General features: G+C 35.1%; 2 protein-coding genes across 2 annotated transcripts in view; one reads left to right on the forward strand and one right to left on the reverse strand.

Moving 5' to 3' along the window:
* The window catches only part of LOC118279527 (uncharacterized), a 165,898-nt gene that overhangs the window by 126,834 nt on the left and 19,323 nt on the right, over positions 1-19,741 (reverse strand). The window lies entirely within an intron of this gene.
* LOC118278183 (uncharacterized) lies at positions 7,956-11,656 on the forward strand. The gene is made up of 2 exons (XM_035597286.2): positions 7,956-8,537; positions 8,780-11,656. The coding sequence occupies exon 2, from the start codon at positions 8,809-8,811 to the stop codon at positions 11,368-11,370; it is 2,562 nt and encodes an 853-aa protein (XP_035453179.2). The 5' UTR covers positions 7,956-8,537; positions 8,780-8,808; the 3' UTR covers positions 11,371-11,656.

Below are 19,741 nucleotides of genomic sequence, written 5' to 3' on the forward strand. Positions count from 1 at the left end.
GGTTTAATATTGCCTCATGACCATTTTGGGTCTCATTTGGATGAACGTGGCGTTACAATTGATGAACATTTAGAAAGATCTAATTTCGAATTTGCAGGAAAAGTATTAGCTGAAGTATGGAGTTCAATGGAAATTGATGGCTATAATGTTAATGCAAAATATGTTGGGGCAGGTGAACAAGATCTTCCTGATTTTCCAGACATTAAATGGTATTCAGAACATGTGCGTGAAAGCCAATACTTGCTCCAAATTGTAAAATGTAGAAATACAGAATGCTGTCGTCCAAGAAGTGGACTATTTAGATTACTAGACAACAGGTTTCTTCCACCACCTGTAAAAGTAAAACAAACAGTTGATGACTTGGTTTTAGATGAAGGAGGGCAATTTCTTAATCTTCCAGTCAATTTAGCTCTACGCTTAAGTGCTTCACTCAAAGATTTCCTGCAAATGCCATACGATTATTTTTGTCCGACGGTACAATTGAGGCTATCAAGTCGAACATGCAAAACGTGTGGTCTTTATCATGCTTCCGTCAAGTCACTAAATCGTCACATCGAAAAGATCCATAAGAAAGTAAACACGCACACTGATAGGAAAGTTAGACCTGTAAGAGTCGCTGCTCGTCGTGCTAATGAACTGATGTGCATTATTCAAAATTTAGAGCACCATGATGTTGAATGGCTCGATGAGAATGACGTAGACATTCCAAAATCGGATGAAAGCGAGCAGACTCACAACACTGAGCAGCAATCGAAGCAATCCAATGTCATCGAAAACTTAGAATCATGGATTCGGGTTTCATGGACTGAAGACTGTTAATTTGAATTTAATATATGTACCAAAAATTTAAAATAAGTTTGTTATGTTAGTAAGATATAATATTTTTGTCCTTTACTCTATGTTGAATACCGTTTCAGTAAAATATAATCTCTATCCTAAATCTATTTTCTTATTTTTCAAATTATAATTATAACATTATAAAATTAAAAAAACAATACATTAATTGACAAATGTTTACGTAAGCATGGGGGGAGGGGGTAAGAGCTTTGCTTACTTTTGCTGACAAGGGGGAAGGTTGCGTTAAATAATTGCAATAAATCTGCTTACGTAATACTTGAACGGCCCCTAATCAGCATGGTACTTACCTGTAAACAAACAACGAACACATTAATTTTAATTCATACAATAAAATAGCGGTAATAGAACACAATATAATGGCACGCAACGTAATCCCTAAATAAGTAGACAGAGTAGAAGTCATTTATAAAATAACGTCTACTTTTCAGCAAACATACGTTATGAATACCACGTAATAGGAGGTGAGGCTCCGACCCGAAGCTGTGAACTACCTAGCGGGTTTACCGGGGTCTGGCTCAACGAGCAGGAGTAGGAACGGGGTGGTTTTTAGAGTCAGTAATAGTCTGACACTTCCTCTCGCCTCGCCCAAGGCGGGAGAAACCATTGGATGACATTCCCCCTAAAAAACATGGGTGTGGGACTGTCATACACCGAGCACCTTTCCAAAATCGGTGCTATCACTAAGAAAAAAATCGAAAAACAATAGAGACTTACGTGCAGTAGTGAATATAATAAACTGATAGGAATGATGATGATGTTGATGCTCCATAAGTAGCCAACAATTTAGAATCTCTTCGAAACATCTATTCGCTTTCTATCAATACAATACATTGTTAACTACTCAATCATTATGCTACCAACAATAGCTCGTTTATCAAATTATGACAAGCAGTTTAATAGTTATGAATAGAACATACATATCTACGTACAAGTGAGAAAGATCTCTACAATATCTGGCAATAAATATTGCACATCGACTTTAGAAATAATTTTGTGTACCTACTGTTCTTATTCTAGAGAGTGGTCGAATTGATCTAGCGGCTTACTTTGTGTGACTGAGGTTACAAGAGGCCCAATTACCCCCATTTCTAATCTTCCTAGTCCCCGATTCCCCAACAACCCTTAAATTCCTAACCCCTAAAAGCCGGCAACGCACGTGTAACGCCTCTGGTGTTTCGGGTGTCCATGGGCAGCGGCAATTGCTTACCATCAGGTGATCCGTTGGCCGATTGTCTCTTTCTAAAAGGTCGATGTGCACCATTTATCGACGGCTACTGTACAGTTGTACACGGGTCAGAAACATCTCTACTTCGACGTGTTTATTCACTAAATAAAGTATTTCCCTACATTTTACGAGTGGAACGTTTTTAGTATTCCATTCAGTGGCAACTACACATTACAATTCAACTGTCATGGCTGTCACTATGTTCAAAAAACCAGTTTATCACGGTCTCGCTTTCTATGATCCTTTCATAAATTCGACGTTCAGTTTATACTGGTTTTATATAGCTATATGTGCAACCACATCGCTCACGTTGTCATCATCTCCCCTTTTGTTTGTGAAAACAATTTGAATGTCCCCCCTCCCAATGCGAAAGCACATTCCCCGGATACCATTATACGTAGTCGCAGAGTGAAATGTTTCACGGGACGGGAATATAACTACCGGAATGTTTTCGGCGAAAATATTTCTCTTATTTAACTTAATGAACCTAGTTTCGGTCTAGTTTCGAACTAGACTATCGTGTTTCTAGATGAAAGGTATTTTGATACTTTTGGGAATTTTCCGCGTTTCGTTTTACTGTAGCATAACCGCATTACGTAAGGTAAAATATTGGTATTTTCCTTTGTTATTTAGTTTTAAAATCTATTTACTAAGAACTAAAATAGATTGTTGTACGTTCTATGTATATATTTTTACAGCAGAAGGTTGTATTCACAGTTTATCACAAGGAAAATACATGGCATTATTATGCTAGGGAAAACAAAAACATCTATCCACGAAAATATATCATCACTGTTGAAGAACATCAACGTAAGTGCGTTATTTACTTCGTTATGCAAAAACATATGGTTTACTTAAACAGCTACAGACATATTGCTTCAAAAAAAAAATTAAGAAATATGATACTGATTGTTCACTAAAGCGTCTAACAAAGTAATTACCTAAATAGTTTATCAGCTTAAAACTTTAAAACTTAAATTATAACGAATTAAACTTATTCCAAAGAACTTCTAAATGACTTTTAAGTTAGAATTTACTGGAAAATAACTCTTAAATAACTATGTGAAGATGATATAAAGACTTATGAGATACTTAAGCTATCTATTTGTTTTAAGATATTCCTAGAAATCTGGAATGAAAATGTTTCGGAAAATAATACCCATATATTATTACATTTTACGAAATGTTTTTGTTGGTATCTGTGCATAAATACGTCAGTTTCATATTCGAGCGAGTTGACGACAGCAAAATTAGGTAAAATAGGAGTGTGCCAACTCGGATACACGCGCGAGTTTTTCACCCGCGAGTAGACGAATAACTGCCGCATTCAGAGAGACAATGTACTTAAACTATTCCTTAGTAACGATTTTGTACCGAAAACAATTGCTAAGGACTGGGTTAAGGAATCATGAATCTATACTAATATTATAAAGCTGAAGAGTTAATTTGTTTCTTTGTTTGAACGCGCTACTCGCAGGAACTACCGGTCCGATTTGAATAATTCTTTTTGTGTTGAATAGTGCATTTATTGAGGAAGGCTATAGGCTATAAAACATCACGCTTTGACCAAAAGGATCCAAGCAGAGCGGGTGAAACCGCGCGGAAGCAGCTAGTAAGGAAATATGACTCAATAACATAAGTACAGCGGTTAGTCAATTTTACTATACCCAAGAAATAATTGGAAATGCTCTGAACAAACATGGGAATTTTTATAAAAGCTATCTTGATACAAATCACATAGTAGACTGGACATAGCCACGTGTCTGCAGTGCAGCGATTCTATCGATAACATTCTGTCAATTTATCTAATGGCTCCCCATGCAGCTTGATTGTGTGCATCTACGCTGTCGTTTGAAGTGGAAATCTGTTACGAGGGGTGTAAAATGCGTTGTATTTGTTGAAAAATCCTTTCGAATTTGTTTTACGAGGTAAAAATCGGAGTTCTAATTCCAGTACAGATTGTTAGTGCGTTATAAAGACATATTGAATAGTTAACTGAATTGATTTGACTAGTAAATTGGTCATGAACGTTTCGACTACAAGATTACTTTTTATAATAACTTTTGTGGGACATACTAAATTAATTAAAAATCTCGCTTACTGTAGGCTGCACGACGTCGCGCACGCTGTTCATAGTGAAGAGTCCCTCTGTGACTCGAAACTAGTAGAGCTTTTCTCCATTAATTTACGTGAGTAAACCATGATTTTTAGTTAATAAAAGATAACTTTCGAAAATCTTACTTCCAGAATAGTAAATGTAACATAAAGCACTACATATCTACACTAGATTAATTAAAAGGGCTAACACACCCTAGCTCTATAGTACACCTATAAAAAAGCAGTAACTATCTATCAAGAGCCAAATAATCATAAAAAAGAGACTGAAAAATTCATAAAAACCCGTCTACAATCTACATTACATAATTTCGCGTAGGTACAATCTAAAGCCACACGCACTCATAAATTTTACGTGATATTTTAAAACATAAAACCTGTTTTGGCTTTTCTTTTTTATCAACGTTATACTTAAAACCTGGCCATGTTTTATGTTAATGTTATTTAATGGAATTCGTTAATATATTTGATGGTATATTACTTCTATATATGGCGTAATATTATGGGATTTGATGCAATAAGATTGAGCTTCTAACGAAGATACTTTTCTAGAACATGCTACGATAAAATTAATGTTAATTATTACCAGAGTTTTCTTTCGAAACGTGAGGTTAGATAATCATATAGAAATACAGTTTACGTTTTGTTAAAAAGAAAAGTATTAGGAAACTAATTTTTTTAAGGGTGGAAAATCATCCAATAAATTCTCTCGCCTTGGACGACGCAAGGGAGTGTCAGACTATTATTAACTAAAAACCACCCCGTTCCTACTCCTGCTTTTCGCGCCGGAGCCCCAGTAAACCTGCTAGTAGTCCGCTCCGGCGGAAACAACTATAAACTTGAAATGTCAAGGTACTTAAAGAAAATTCCAGATGAGTACTTTTGTAGAAAATTCTATCGTAAAACTTTCATCAGCTGTTACAAGGACACTCAAACTTTTTACAGGTAGAGATAAAAGAACAAGAGAGTACTAGAAGTAGTACTAGGGTTATAAATAGTGCAACAAAAGATACATTATACATTGTAAGAATTATAAAATGCACTTGGCGAATAGCCTATTGTATTTTAATAGAGGAGCTCTATGAAAGAGATTGTACATATGGATGTACATAAAACTATGCGAAACCAGTATAAACTGACCTTCGAATGTGCGGAAAGATTATACAAAGCGAGACCATGATATACTGGTATTGTATAGCTTAATCTGTAGCTGTATGTACAGGAGTAGTATCGAACTGCACTATTGTTACTATATTGGATGCGAACTGCTGAAGATTGGGTTCAGTGATGTGATATTTGAGGCTTTTATGTCCAGCAGTGGATGGAAACTAGCTGGTGGGTGTTTAGACAAGACTGACTGATGGTGCACAATTGTGGGGAAGTGATATCAACTTCAGTGTACAAATAAATAGTTAAATGGAATCTTAACACATTAACCGCCATGAATTGCAAAAATTACAAACGCTAGCGGAGGATTTGCCTTCAACAGATTTTTGTTGGCAGTTAAAGTATTAAGAAACATTTCAAATGCACCGTCATTACCAATACCAAGAACTCTGAACATAAGGACTGTTAAAGAGGAGCGTAAATTAACATACAAATAAGTATAACGCACGACTGAAAAAATATCCAAATGTCCTAGGACAAAATCATCCAGTGTCTTCTCCCGCCTTGAGTGAGGCGAGAAGGAATATCAGGCTCTTACTAACTAAAAACCTCTGGACTTGAAACCAAACTAGGAAACCCTCAAGAAAGAGAAAATATTAAATAAACACTTGTTTTTGACATCATGATGTAGAAGTATTATTATGTTTTCGTAACAAACGAAGAGACAATGCAATCATAGCTCTCTCATGGTTATATATTTCGCAACGGCAAGGGCTATATCGATGGTCAAACATATCATGCAATCGATCTGTTACGTCACTGTTATGTCAGACGAAATGTGTTTACTTTTGTAATAAAGTTCCCTAAACGCTTTTGTAAATATTACGAAGTATTTTATAAATAGGTACATAGTCATTCTTAAAATACATTTTAATTTGTACTTAGTTCAAACCTACGTATTACTTCACCAACAATAATGATGTCCAAATCGTGACGTGACTCCCACATAAACGTTTTAACCTACCTAGTACTACATAATATTATAATATTTTAACCATTACTACATAGGTATAGTATAAAACAAAGTCGCGCTCTGTCCCTATGTATACTTTTTTTGAGGGGAGGAAATCATTCAATGACATCTCCCGCCTTGGGCGAGGCGAGAGGGAGTGTCAGTCTCTTACTAACTAAAATCCACCCCGTTCCTACTCCTGCTTTTCGAGCCGGAGGCCCGCTAATCAGATCTTTAAAACAGTGCAACGGATTTTGATGCAATTTCGTTTTTCCAATAGATAAAGTGATCAAAAAAAACCTTTGTATAATAATTAAAGCGTGTGAAGCCACGGGCAAAAGCTAAAACATAATAAAACTAATCACGTTACACGTAGGCGAAACCAGAGAACCGTCGCCTCTCATGAAATTTCAACATTTTCGTAACAGTGTCTTCACTCACCCACAAATAGTGGTTAAGCAAACAATTTAACTCCTCAACTATGTTTAAGAACCTTATTACTTAGTTTGAAGGCGTATTTCGTTGAGAATACATTTATTACTTAATCAGTAAGAAAGGGTTTTAAGTCTTAATTGTATTAAAAACGGCTAGACTGCGTAATTAATAAGATGTTAAATTAATGAAACTTTGCAAAATAGTAATGGATCATCTATTTCATCACTTAAGCCATTATAAGAATTAAGTAGACACAGATTAAAACATGAGCTTATATTACTATGTTCAAAGTCTCATGTTTAGGGAACAATGACTAAAGTTCCTTAAGAAAAGGAGGAACATCCGACCAGGCGAGGTGAACGCGTCTGGCGGGCTTTCTGCCTAACTATTCGTTGCGATTTTCTATCCATGTTTATTAGCATGTAAACTTTGTGTGCCATGTAGGATTTATGACGTCATCCGTTGATTTGCTCATCGATAGTCTATGTGCGACCTCTGTCATCTGTCACCACATATGTAATAGAGGGAGAGCATCTTTCTACAAATCCAGACAGATCCAGGTAAATAATATAATACCTAATGACCTAATAAGATGGCCTATTAGAAACTCAATAGATGAGAGAATAACCAATAACAGACAATCAAAAGCGTCGCTAGAGATAAATTGTATGAATACTTAACGCTCAAGCTATCTTTTTAATACTATTTCGTGGCCATAACACAATAATACACGACAATTAACACAGGAACTACCATATCAAGACGTGACGACGTACCTTGAGCCAGTAGGTGACCTTGACGAAGCCTATCGAATTCTAAAAGGACAATACAACAATGAAAATGATTTTCAATTTCCATTGTGTAGTACAAACTGATCATTGGCGTCTAAAAACGCCTCCACACGTAACCAGATCCAACCAGCTCAAACTGGCTAGCGGCCAGAATTTCAATGAACGTAATAATATTTCATAACTGCCCAATTCACTTTTAGTGTTTATTAATCTCGTGTAATTTAGTGTTTTTACTTTAGTGACTTTAAACCTAGCTTCGGAAATTTATGGTCTTTTTTAACTCTCCGTGTTCCGTTCGTAAAATATCAAACCAGTTTCCTATGGGAGCCATTTCGTAATTTTCGCGGTGAATTTTTCAAGTTCTTTTATGTTATAATGCTCTTCCGAAATTGGTTCAGTCATTATTTAAATTTATGGGTGTTTCTCCAGAAACTTGTCCACTCGCTGTCTCAGAGCAATATTTTCATAATAGGTATAGATTATGTAATAAGTCGTAGTAAATCTAAAAGATAATGCCCTGATTTATCTCTGCTGGCAGTAAATCATTATTAAAACAATTTTTAATGTATATTTAAAAATTTTAAAGCACTCAAAAACCAGTCCCCTGGGGTGTCTCCAAAACAGAAAAGTCACTTAAAGGAAAAGTAGTTATGACAATATCTGTAAAAAACAAATAACTTGTTAAATTATTCAAACAACATTAAGCAATCGTTCAGGAGAGATGCTTATTTTTTTACAAACATTATTTGGAATAATTAAAAAATAACATTAAAATGTGTCTCCGTATTTCGTGAACATTCCCCTGTGCATATTTTAAATTACGCGCCTCTTTTTCCAAAAGGTTAAAATATGTTCTACTTGAGCGTAACGAAACGCAACCGATCTGAAGTTTGCTCAGATGCCGCCATTAGCTTTCGGGCGCCATTTTATTTAGTGCCGTACACGCGTCCATCTGCGAAGCACGCGCCATAACCTCAAATCCAACAGTCCTCTGGTAAGGATATTTTATCACTTATTTTTATTCGATTTAATGATACCTTATGTAGTTAATATTGTTTTAAAATATATATGATTTCCAAGTAAAGTGAAATAACGTGACTGAATTACTTTTTACACTACCTCTGAATAAAACAATAAAAAACAGTCCCCTGGCGACAGTCCCCTGCCCTACCACACGACAGGGGACTGTTTATTCTTCCAAGGGACTGTCATTCATTATGTTTTTCTTTGTTGTAGGTATTTTTCGTGTGTTTTGGGTGTACGGTATGGCGCCGAGGAAGAAAAAGCTTTCTAGGGAAGAGATTTTGCAAAGAAAAAGAGAAGCTGAGCGAAAAAGATATGAGTGTATGAAAAACGATCCGCAAAAACGGGAAGCACTTAAAGAGAAGGAACGTCTTAAATACCTTAAGAAAAAAGAAAAGGGAACTAGGAAGCTTGTTGACAATATGACACCTCGTGAACACCGCGAAGCAAAAAAGAAGTGGAGAGAGCATTGCAGCAACTACCGTAATAAGAAAAAACAATTGAAAAACATTGCTACAGCATTCATGAGGGAAAATACTCCAGAGACTGGTGTATCAGATTCATTGCGAATGCCAACACCTGGACGCGATGTTGCTGACAAGATTCAAAAAAGGAAGAACAGAAACAAAGCACTGAGATACCGGATAAATAAGAAAAAAGATGATGAAATTAATAAACTAAAGAAAAAACTATTTAAATATAAGAAACGTTTAACAAGATTGACGGAGAGAACAAAACCAAAACCTAAAGATACTCCTAACACTAAGTTACAGAAAATGATAGATAATCCAGAAACCAGAAGAGAAGTGGTAAAAAAGGCGCTTTTTGGTGAAGTATTAAAAGAGCAATTACGAGAAAATTTGTCTAATTTGAATACTGTAAGAGAAAAGAGAATGCTAGCAAAAGTAGTTTCAGGATCGATGGTTGATAAATATAAACTATGGCGAATGGATAACAATGCTGTGATAACCCTCAGACGAATAAAAAAGTCAAAAGTTACTGGAAGACTGGCAGGAAAAACGAAAGTATCCGATGAAGTTTTAAAAGCAGTTGCAAATTTCTTCGAAGATGATTCTAACAGTAGACTAGGAGCAGGAAAGAAAGAGTTTATCACTAGAAAGGGGACCCGGAAACAAAAGAGATACATGCTTGATTCATTAGTCGGCCTATACAGCAAATATCAGAAACAGAAGAGCCAATTCAAACTAAGTTATCAAACCTTTTGCAGACTCAGACCATTTTGGATTGTGAAGCCCAAAGTAGATCAGCGTGATACTTGTTTGTGCATTACACATGCAAATATAGACCTAAAATTAACAGCTCTACATAATGGCAAAATACTGAATTATAATAGCTATCAAAAACTGCTTCAGGAACTGTGTTGTGACCGATACAATGAGCAGTGTATTTCCAGAGAATGTCAGAAATGTCTTAATAAGACTCCTTCTTACAAGGAATTCAACGACAAGAAGTCAATCATTTATAAAAAATGGATAGCTGAAAAAGCAGAATTCATTGACCCGAAATCCAAAAACACTCGCCGAGTAACCAAACACATTAAGAAGTCTCTTGATGTAAATCCTCGCTACCTGATCACAGAATTACATGAAGATCTAGAGAAATTATTTCGCCACGAAAGAAATATTTTACACCAGTTCGATTCAATAAAGCAACTTAAAAACTCACTGACAGAAGAAGATGTACTAATTCATGTAGATTTCTCAGAAAATTATGTAACAAAATACGCCCAAGAAATTCAGGCTTTCCATTTCGGCGGGTCACGTACACAGATTAGTCTACACACGGTTGTAGTATACCTGAAAGATAAAATAAAAAGTTACTGCACAATCTCTACAAATGTATCTCACTCTCCCGCTGCGATTTGGGCTCATCTGATGCCAATTTTTGATGATTTGCCACCCGAAATCAAAACCCTGCATTTTTTGAGTGATGGTCCTGTAACCCAATACAGGAATAAAACGATGTTTTACATTATGGCTAATAAAATCCCCGAGCGATTTCCACTTGTGCAAAAGTTCACCTGGAATTATACGGAGAGCGGTCACGGCAAAGGCGCACCGGATGGTGTAGGAGCTGCCTGCAAGAGGACTGCAGATGCCGTGGTTGCTGCTGGAGGTGATGTCGAAAATCTAGAGAAGTTTGTGGATGCCATTAAACCGAGATGTCCTGCCATTAATTTAAGTATTATACAAGATGACACGATTCAAGAAATGAGTGCTAAAATCGAACAGGAAGGATCCAAGATAAAGAATTTTGTCGGCACCCTCAAAGTGCATCAAGTCACTGGAAAATTCTATAATTCTTCGGGTATAAAACTAAATTCCATTGAAATTGTGATGAGACATCTCAGCTGCTTTTGTGAAAATGATTCTTGTCTACATTTCAAGATAGGAAAAATATTGTATGAAGATATGCAAAAACTACGTGTGGAAGATGTGTTCACTGACTCAGAAACAGAGAATGACGCTGGACCTAGTTGTATTACTACAGGAAATGCTTTCAACACTGGTGATTACATCCTTGTCAAATTACCTGCCAAAAATATGGAATATAGATATGTGAGCGTTATTGACATCATTGATGAAGAAGAGGATGAACTGCGTGTCACCTTTCTAAAACTGTGTGATAAAAAAGGTCAAACATTTAGGATTGATCAAATGGATGTGGCGGATGTTGCAATGAACCAAGTCATAGAAAAACTGCCTAATCCTAATTTGCTTATGAAAGGTAACCGAATTTTTTACAAATTTGATTCATGTGTAAATGTCTTTGAACAAAAATAACAGTTGAATCTAATATAAAAAAATCTAAATATGTTCATTACAGATGATTGATATGATAAGACTGATTAGTATTCAGAGAAAGACTTTTATGTTTTAGTCACTTAATAATTTTAATTTTGTGATATCAAGTGATACTCAAGTTGATTTGTTGTAAGAGTAAAATTATTAATAAGACTGTTAAAAACAAAGACTATAGTTAATATTGTTGATTTAATGTTTAATAGCCTAATACCTAAGGTTTGTTTTAATATTCTAATAATAAAAAGACTTACATTTTGTATTAAAATGGTATTTTTATTTCAAAAGTCAATCCCCTGTTATAGGCAACAGTCCCCTGTGTCATTTTTTCAGAAAAAGCTCAATAAATCCTAAAATAAAGGAAATACGTTCGGTTAAATTACTTCTTCTTATTGACCAGGTAGATGCCTATTACGATACTAAGGTTATTTTAAGATATAAGCAAGCAACTGTATGAGACAGATTTTGCATGAAAGTGGACCTGTTTCTTGAGAAACGCCCATATATTAAATGTCCGCGTTTACCAACATCTCGCCACCATCAGCTAAACGATGATGTGGCCAAAGATGGAGCACGACTGCCGATAAGCAACCTTAGTCAGGATAGGAAGCAACTCGGGTTGCACTCTTGATAAAAAACAGACTTACTATGGTTTTAAAATACATTCCTAGTCACCTATGTTACAAATGATAGTTATTGGATGAATGGATACCTAAACATTGAATTGATATTAACTCGACATGGTGACACCATACTACATTAATTTGGCTGTATCGTCAACCTATAGCGATGATGAAACAGACTAAATAAAACAGAAAACAACACGAATGACTAACATGATATTCCTAGAAAAGGAAAAAATAACACGCTACCTATCTATTGAATATTTACAAGTTAATGTTGATATGAGTAATATTAGTTAAATGTTTATATTTGAGAAAAGTACGACTCGGGTTTATGACTGTATCGATTAGCAGTAATGAGCAGCAACATTCTCATAATATCCTATGATTTAACTGCAATCTCTAATCCGTCTGCCAAGCATGGTAATAATCGAAACATCAGACACAGGTACCTTTTATGCGTTTTTTGAGACGGGAACATCATTTTACAGCTCTTAGTGACTAAAAACCACCCCGTTTTTTCTCCTGCTTTTCGAGTCGGTAAAACCGCAGCACCAAGACACAGGTACCATATATCCTAAAACTATGATCAGTTATTTACGTCAGTTAGTTACGAACGGAAATTTAAATCCCCAAATCGCTTGCCAAACGTGGGGATAGATAGTGGAATTTCCCCCCTTTAGTGGGAGTATATTGATGAAAAGTCTTCTGATTAATGATAACAAAACGCCAAAACATCATGACAAACGCTTATAACACAGAAACTATAAAGGAGTTTAATCTTTAAAATATCTCAAAGCAATTTCAAGAAAAACGAAGTCAAATGAATAGACTAGTTTTATTAAAAGTTTCGCACTGAATATAAATCAGTTCATTTACTCCGTCCCGAGCTAAAGATGAGATCAATAAAAGCTAAGATAGTGCAGAATCTTTATATTTTAAACACATCGAATGAGAATGCAATACACATACCGTGGATAACTTGTCAGATTGCCAAATATTTAATGAATAGCATTCTTGAGCAAAAAATATTTACTTGGAATATACCTTTGGTATTATATTGGATATTGGGAATCAGAAACTAGCTTTCCGCTTGCGGCTAGGCAGATACGATCGTGTAGGAATATCAGATTAAAAATGGTATTCGTAGTTTCAGGGTCTATTCGCTGCAAAAATCTTTTCTCTCTCTCTCTTATGAAGAAAATTCATTCTAAAATGTCATTGAAGTTCGCTCCAGCTCATAAGTGACTGATCAATCTTTAAATAATTCATTTTTAAAGCGCGTAAACTTGTGAATTTTCCTCTTAATGTTTCCATATTATAAAGAAACCTTCCATTGTATTTAAACCTGATCCTAAAACCGCGACCAATGATCAAATACAACTCACACGTTGTTTGAGACCAAATCAAAGACAAATTGAGTGTTATTTAGTATGTTGACGTCACTCCTTGACCTACCTAAATCATTAAGAGGTAGTAGCTTAGAGGTCAAATCACCACAAACTAGGAAGCAAACTACGACTACTAATTAAATAAGATAAATGTAAAAACCAAACCAACTATTGCGTTTACGAACAATGGTCTTACTAAAGCTATGAAAGTACAAAAAGACTAAATAAAAGAGCTAAGTGTATTATTACTAACAATAGAACAATTTTAGGTGTATTCGGTAACAATGAGAAACTTCACTGTTATATTTCGCAACCTTCAACCAGCCGTCAGCGGGGTGCTGGGTAGAACGCGTATTGTTACTCGGAACGAGCACGGCTCGGTAAACTAACTACTGATTATTTCGCAGAATGGCACTTTTATGCCTAATATTTGCACAATGAAATCGTGCTTCAATTTCCCGAAGAAGTATGACTCTCTTATGGTCTATGTTCAGCAGAGGATGTCTTGTGACTGATATAAGACAAACATAGTTATGAATACTATGTGATAGGAAGCGGGCTTCACAGGATAATGTCACAAACGCAAGTTAAAACTAAACTATGTATCATAAAACTGTGGTTAGAAACAATGCCTACTACGATTTGTTAGTTATTCTGTTACCTATAACTGCTTAGTAACACATTTACAACAACTGAATCAAGAGGAAATTAAATGATTTCCTTATTAATCGTATAATAATTACTATATGAATTAATCAATGATTAAAATCATTGTGATGGTGACAACTAATGATAAGTTTTATTACTTTTTAATGTAATAACTATACAAAATAAATAATATTGTGGCATATAATCGATTGTAGTATTAGTAAAAAGAACAAGAGTTTTTGACACGCCTAATCTACAAAGCAAGTTAAAAGGCATAGATTACAATGAGGTATATGCACCAGTGATCCATAATACATCTATTAGATACCTCATTGGTCTTGTTCGCAACTATGGACTTAAGATACACCAAATTGGTGCCTTAACAGCCTTCTTGCAGGAAGGCATTGATGAGGAAATTTACATGTTCTTACCCCCTAGCTATGATGAAGAAAATAAGGTGTACAGATTGAACAAATCAAAACAAATATTCCAAAACAGTGTCCAGTCTCTACATTTCCTTTCAAAACCATAAAATTATTATCAAAATTCATACCTATCCGAATACAACCCACGCAACGACTAAAATTAATTATCAAACAAAAAAAGGAATCTTCAAAAAACTGACGACCCCGACGATAACCTTAACCAGTCTCGCGGCGAGTGGCTGATCTGTAATTTATTTAATCTTTGGTACGTCTACACACGCAGCGGCCCACGTGAGTCGGCTCTGACTCATATTCATTCAACGATAAACATTTAGTATCAGCTGTGCGCTCACACTCGGCTCGTACTTGAACAATTCTGGTTTGAATCCTGTGATAATTGTATGTGTGCATTTTATATTATAGTTTTCATGCTACGCGTCGTATGTGGTTATGTTAAATATGGATTTTTTTGGTATCTGTATAAGTGATTTAAGTATTTGTGTGGTGTATTTTTGTCGGTTACAAATTAGTCTAATTTTAATAAATGTTTTTCTAAATAACTTGCTAGCGAGTTCTCAGAAATTTGTGATCAAAGTTTGGTGCATTTTTTTGACAGTTACATAAATTCTTCACTCTTTTTAGTACCATTTTTTCCATTGAACAAATGTGAAATAACACCACAAGACATTTCAAAGTGTACGGATTCAAGTGGAGTATAAAAATGGACGCTTATAGTGAAACCACTCAAGATTTTTTGCTTAGCACTCCACGGACTGAAGTCAAAAGGAATGTGTGTTGGGAATATGACTCCATTTCTTTTTAAGTTAAAATTTTTTGTGTCACTTTCAAGTCTGAGGTTATTAAAGTGTATTTTTAAGAGTGAAAGTAGGTAATTACAACCTCCTCGTTAAACTAAACATGATAAAGTCAAGCAAAACGTAGCAAGTGTACCTACATCCTACAGCAGTTCATTAGTATTGTATGCGGCAAATTCAATGTCAACTTGTCAAACAAAAAACACTAGCTAAAGAAAATCGATGTCTTACTCTAGGTACAAAACCCAGACTATACAACCTCCTTAAAAGATTTTGTACACCACATAAGCACAAGGAACCCACTACACTGGAAAAAACCGGATTGAGCCAACGAAACGAGAATTCCTTTAAGCAAGAATATCCATCTGTGTAGCAACACAGAGTTATACAAAACCAGTTTATCATGGTCTCGCTTTTATGATCTTTCAGCAGATTCGACAGTCCCTTTATACTGGTTTTAGGTAGTTGGATGTTTAGCAGTGTGTATAATCTAAGTAATGCTTCTAGAAAGAAATGTTTATCGATATAAAAGTAGGTTTAGTTTATTTTTAATACGGTTCATTCATGTTTTGCATGGAAACCACGTGGCTGGGGGCCGATTAACAAAAATAGAACTTGATAAAAATATTGTGAAATGGACGTCTGTGTTTCTGTTACGAGATAGTAGTCACTAGTCGGTATTAAACGAAATACCTACATAATGTTTTATTACCAATACATAAGAGATCCCGAAACATAATATAAGGCAAGTATTCCCAACAAATTATTATTAAACAAGCCACGTAAGGAGAATACAACAACGTTCCTTTAATTAGAACAACATATAAATAGAAGCTATAGGGGAAAGCCATTTCTCGACACCATAGCGTTGAAATGTTAAGAAGATCCATTCAGATACCTTACAATAATGGTATAGGGAAGAAAACATGGTATGGTAGTCAACATTTAATATCTAACATTCATATAACTCGAATCAAGTTATTAATAGTTTTGATTTCGAACCGAGAAAGAGCCCATTTTGTGAACAATTTTCTTTAATTTGTAGTAAAATTAACAACAATGAATATTGTTATACAAAGTAGAAGGTATTTTATATTATGCACTTCATTTAATAACACAATTTCTTAATGACACATTAACACCGCCATGTGGGGGTAAAATGACCGGCGTTAGAGGAGGATTTGCCTTCACCAGAATTTTGTTGGCAGTCAAAGTATTAACAAATAAATAATAGATTCATAACTGGCTAAAATGATCATAAAGTCAATGAATGCCAAATAACTATTACAGTAAGCTAAAAATCAGATCTTTTCGGTCACACCGAAACTTCTACCCATTTACTTTCAGTACAGTTGTGACAGTTGGCGTATTCAGTATATTCCGGTCCGCCGGTTCGCATCCGAGGCTGAGCCGTAATTTCACTGAATCCTTTCTTTAATTAAGGATTTACCTGGTTTAGGTAAGGCCTGGACGAGTTTTTGCGGCATTAGAAATTTATGTAGATTGGATTTGAATTTACAGGGTTTACGTAAACCGTGAGAATAGATTCAAAATTACTAATTTTAGGCTTAGATACCTTTTCTGGTGTATTCGTAAAATGTAATGTATACAACATACTATTTTATCTGCATGCCTTAATGGCGGTCATACACGTAAGGTATTGTATGGCGGTTTTGGCCTTACATGTAAAACTGTGTATAAGGTAAAACTGTACAGTTTTCAGTACAATAGAAGTGGATTATGCCAGTACAATACAGTACGCCAAGGAAGATGTCATGTACAGAATTCTCAGTATTGAAATCAAATCAAGATAGTATACAAGACAATTCTTCGTGGTCGTGAGTCAGACGATTATTAAATCTAGCGGTTACTAATTAAAGTTCCAATAATACAAAAAATGGGGTAAACACGGATGGACATAAATATGAAAATAACCGATGACACAACGGTTGATATAGATGGATGAGCTACGTATTACAGTGCAGATAAATTGATACGATGCCTGCCGCAGAATGGATTGCTTTCAACGGAACAGAGAATACTTCACTGTCATATGACGGCATGTATTCGAGTAGGCTTGATGTGAACATTCTAGCTTGTATCTTCTTGTCTAAGTATTCTTCTTACTTAACATTGTATGTGTGAAAGCGTGTGGTTTGTTCGTCTTTATTTCAGATTCAAGACTTTTTTATGGCACTGTACAATGAACACCCACTATTTACAATTTATGTAAGTACCATGTAATAGGGGGTGAGCCTATTGCCATATACTGGGCACAATTCCAGATTCCGTGTTACCACTGAGATTTTTTTTCGAAAAATTGAAAATGTTGTACCCAATATTCCTTGTCGGCAGTCGCACTTGAGACCAGAGCAACGAGGCAGTAGTTATTTGAAATGATTACATGAACCAACTCATATAAACAAACCCGCCATATTGAAAACTGGGTGTATATTAACCTTAACACATTACACTGCGTTCCACACGAATCGTGTGTCATCTACAATCTACAAATCTAACTGTTAATTAAAATATGTTAGGTCCAACAATAACAAAAAAAAAGCCGCAAAACGGACAAATTAGTGAGGTTTTTTGACTGAACCGACATCAAACATGGCAGGTAAGTGATTGGCTCGTGACCTCGATGTGTTGAGAGCCTTAGATCTACGTTTATACGAAACTAGACGGAGTAGAGTGTTCCTGGAAACATTACTGGGGATTTTGTTTGTTGAAATAAGTTTTCGCTGTTATATGAAACAAAGATTAGGTGTATGTACGCAAAGAATGCATAAGAAGTTTGTGGAATTAGAAAATTAATAACGTATTGTAGATCTTCAAGTGCGGTTAATGTCAAGGTTAATGTAAATCTTTATATATGGTATTAGGTATACCAAATATAAAGATTTAACCCTCGTGTTTTATAGTTTTCGCCTCTCCTCTTGGAACAAAGACTCCAGTTCATTTAAATACATAAAGCATAACGATCTATTCACGAAAATCAGTACGTTATCAATCACAATTCAGGTCCTGACATATACCGTTTAGATTATGCGTTCCACTTCTGCGAATCACGAATTCGTAAGTCAAAAACGTAAATGAGTAATGCGTCATTCGTTTCAAAACATAAATAATAAACTCGTTAGTGGAATGACTGGAATAGACTTTAAAAGAACTTACTACTTATGATAGTATTTGTAAACATACTCTTTGAAATTTTACCAGCTTCAACTAAAATTTTATTACGTACTAAACATTCTTACGTATTGTTAACATAACACCTTTATCCACTAACGAAAACCGCATAAAAATCCGTTGAGCAGTTTTTAATATCACTGCGAATTGCCGAACAGACGCGACGCAGGGATTCATTTCACAATTTGTATGGATTAAGGATACCCCGACCAGACAGGCAGACAGGGGTGCACTTACTGTATAGTTACACCCACATACCATTAATTAGCAGACCCTATTGTGATAGGGAAACGAACGTTTCAAACTTGGGGGTGTTTGAATGAATCGGCCGGCTCCCTATTGCAATTTTAAAAGCATGTGCTATTATTATATTTATTATAGAACCTTTTGGAATATAGGACCTATAATAATACTTCACACGCCTCATATAATATTATATGGAACCAGATAACAAAGAAAAGAAAACATTTTGGATATCGCTCTCCAGAATCGTATCAAAGCCAAAGCATTTATTTCAATTAAACCACAAACAAGCTCTTTGGAAACATCAAAACAGAATTTTCCTTCAATGAAGTTAAGATACTTTTTCCAAAATGTAGATTCGTATAGAGAAGAACGATCACAAACACCTATCCCTTAATTAAATTAATATTGAATACTCATACTAGGTCGTTACGGTGTAATGGAAAAATAGCATAAAAAATCTACCGAAATGATAAAAGTTGTTCCATTAATAAGGCAGGGCACGTTTGTGTAAGATTGACCGATAACGATATACTATCAGCGGCCAATAAAAACGGTGACGTCATTGTTTGTACGAATAATAAATAATGATGACCGAATTTGTTACAGTATTTCATTTCAATTAATTTAGATATTGGACTTTATTGAAATGCCGTCAAGGCAATCATAAAGATAGAAATTATAAGGTTTGTCCGCAACTTTGTATTCTTGTCGTAATTTATGCCACAGAAACGTAATATCAGCAAGAAAATCTAGTCTCTCTGTCGTACTCAGAGTCATTTAATGGTTACTTAACCCAGTCCTTAGCAATTATTTTCGATACAAAATCGTTACTAAGGAATACTTTAAGTAACATTAAATATCTCTGAGGTGCGGCAGTCTATGTTTTACAGATAATAGCCTAAATGCTTTATGACAAAAATCTTCCAGATACATTTAGCCATCATAGCATGATTATTCACCAACACATACTTTTACAACTACAATACTAGTAGGATTGAATTAGGTAAAATTTC

This window comes from Spodoptera frugiperda, chromosome 22 (assembly GCF_023101765.2).
Source record: "Spodoptera frugiperda isolate SF20-4 chromosome 22, AGI-APGP_CSIRO_Sfru_2.0, whole genome shotgun sequence".
Lineage (NCBI taxonomy): Eukaryota > Metazoa > Arthropoda > Insecta > Lepidoptera > Noctuidae > Spodoptera > Spodoptera frugiperda.

Coding starts and splice junctions, on each gene's coding strand:
- LOC118278183 (XM_035597286.2), top strand. CDS start 8,809: ATGGCGCCGAGGAAGAAAAAGCTTTCTAGGGAAGAGATTTTGCAAAGA.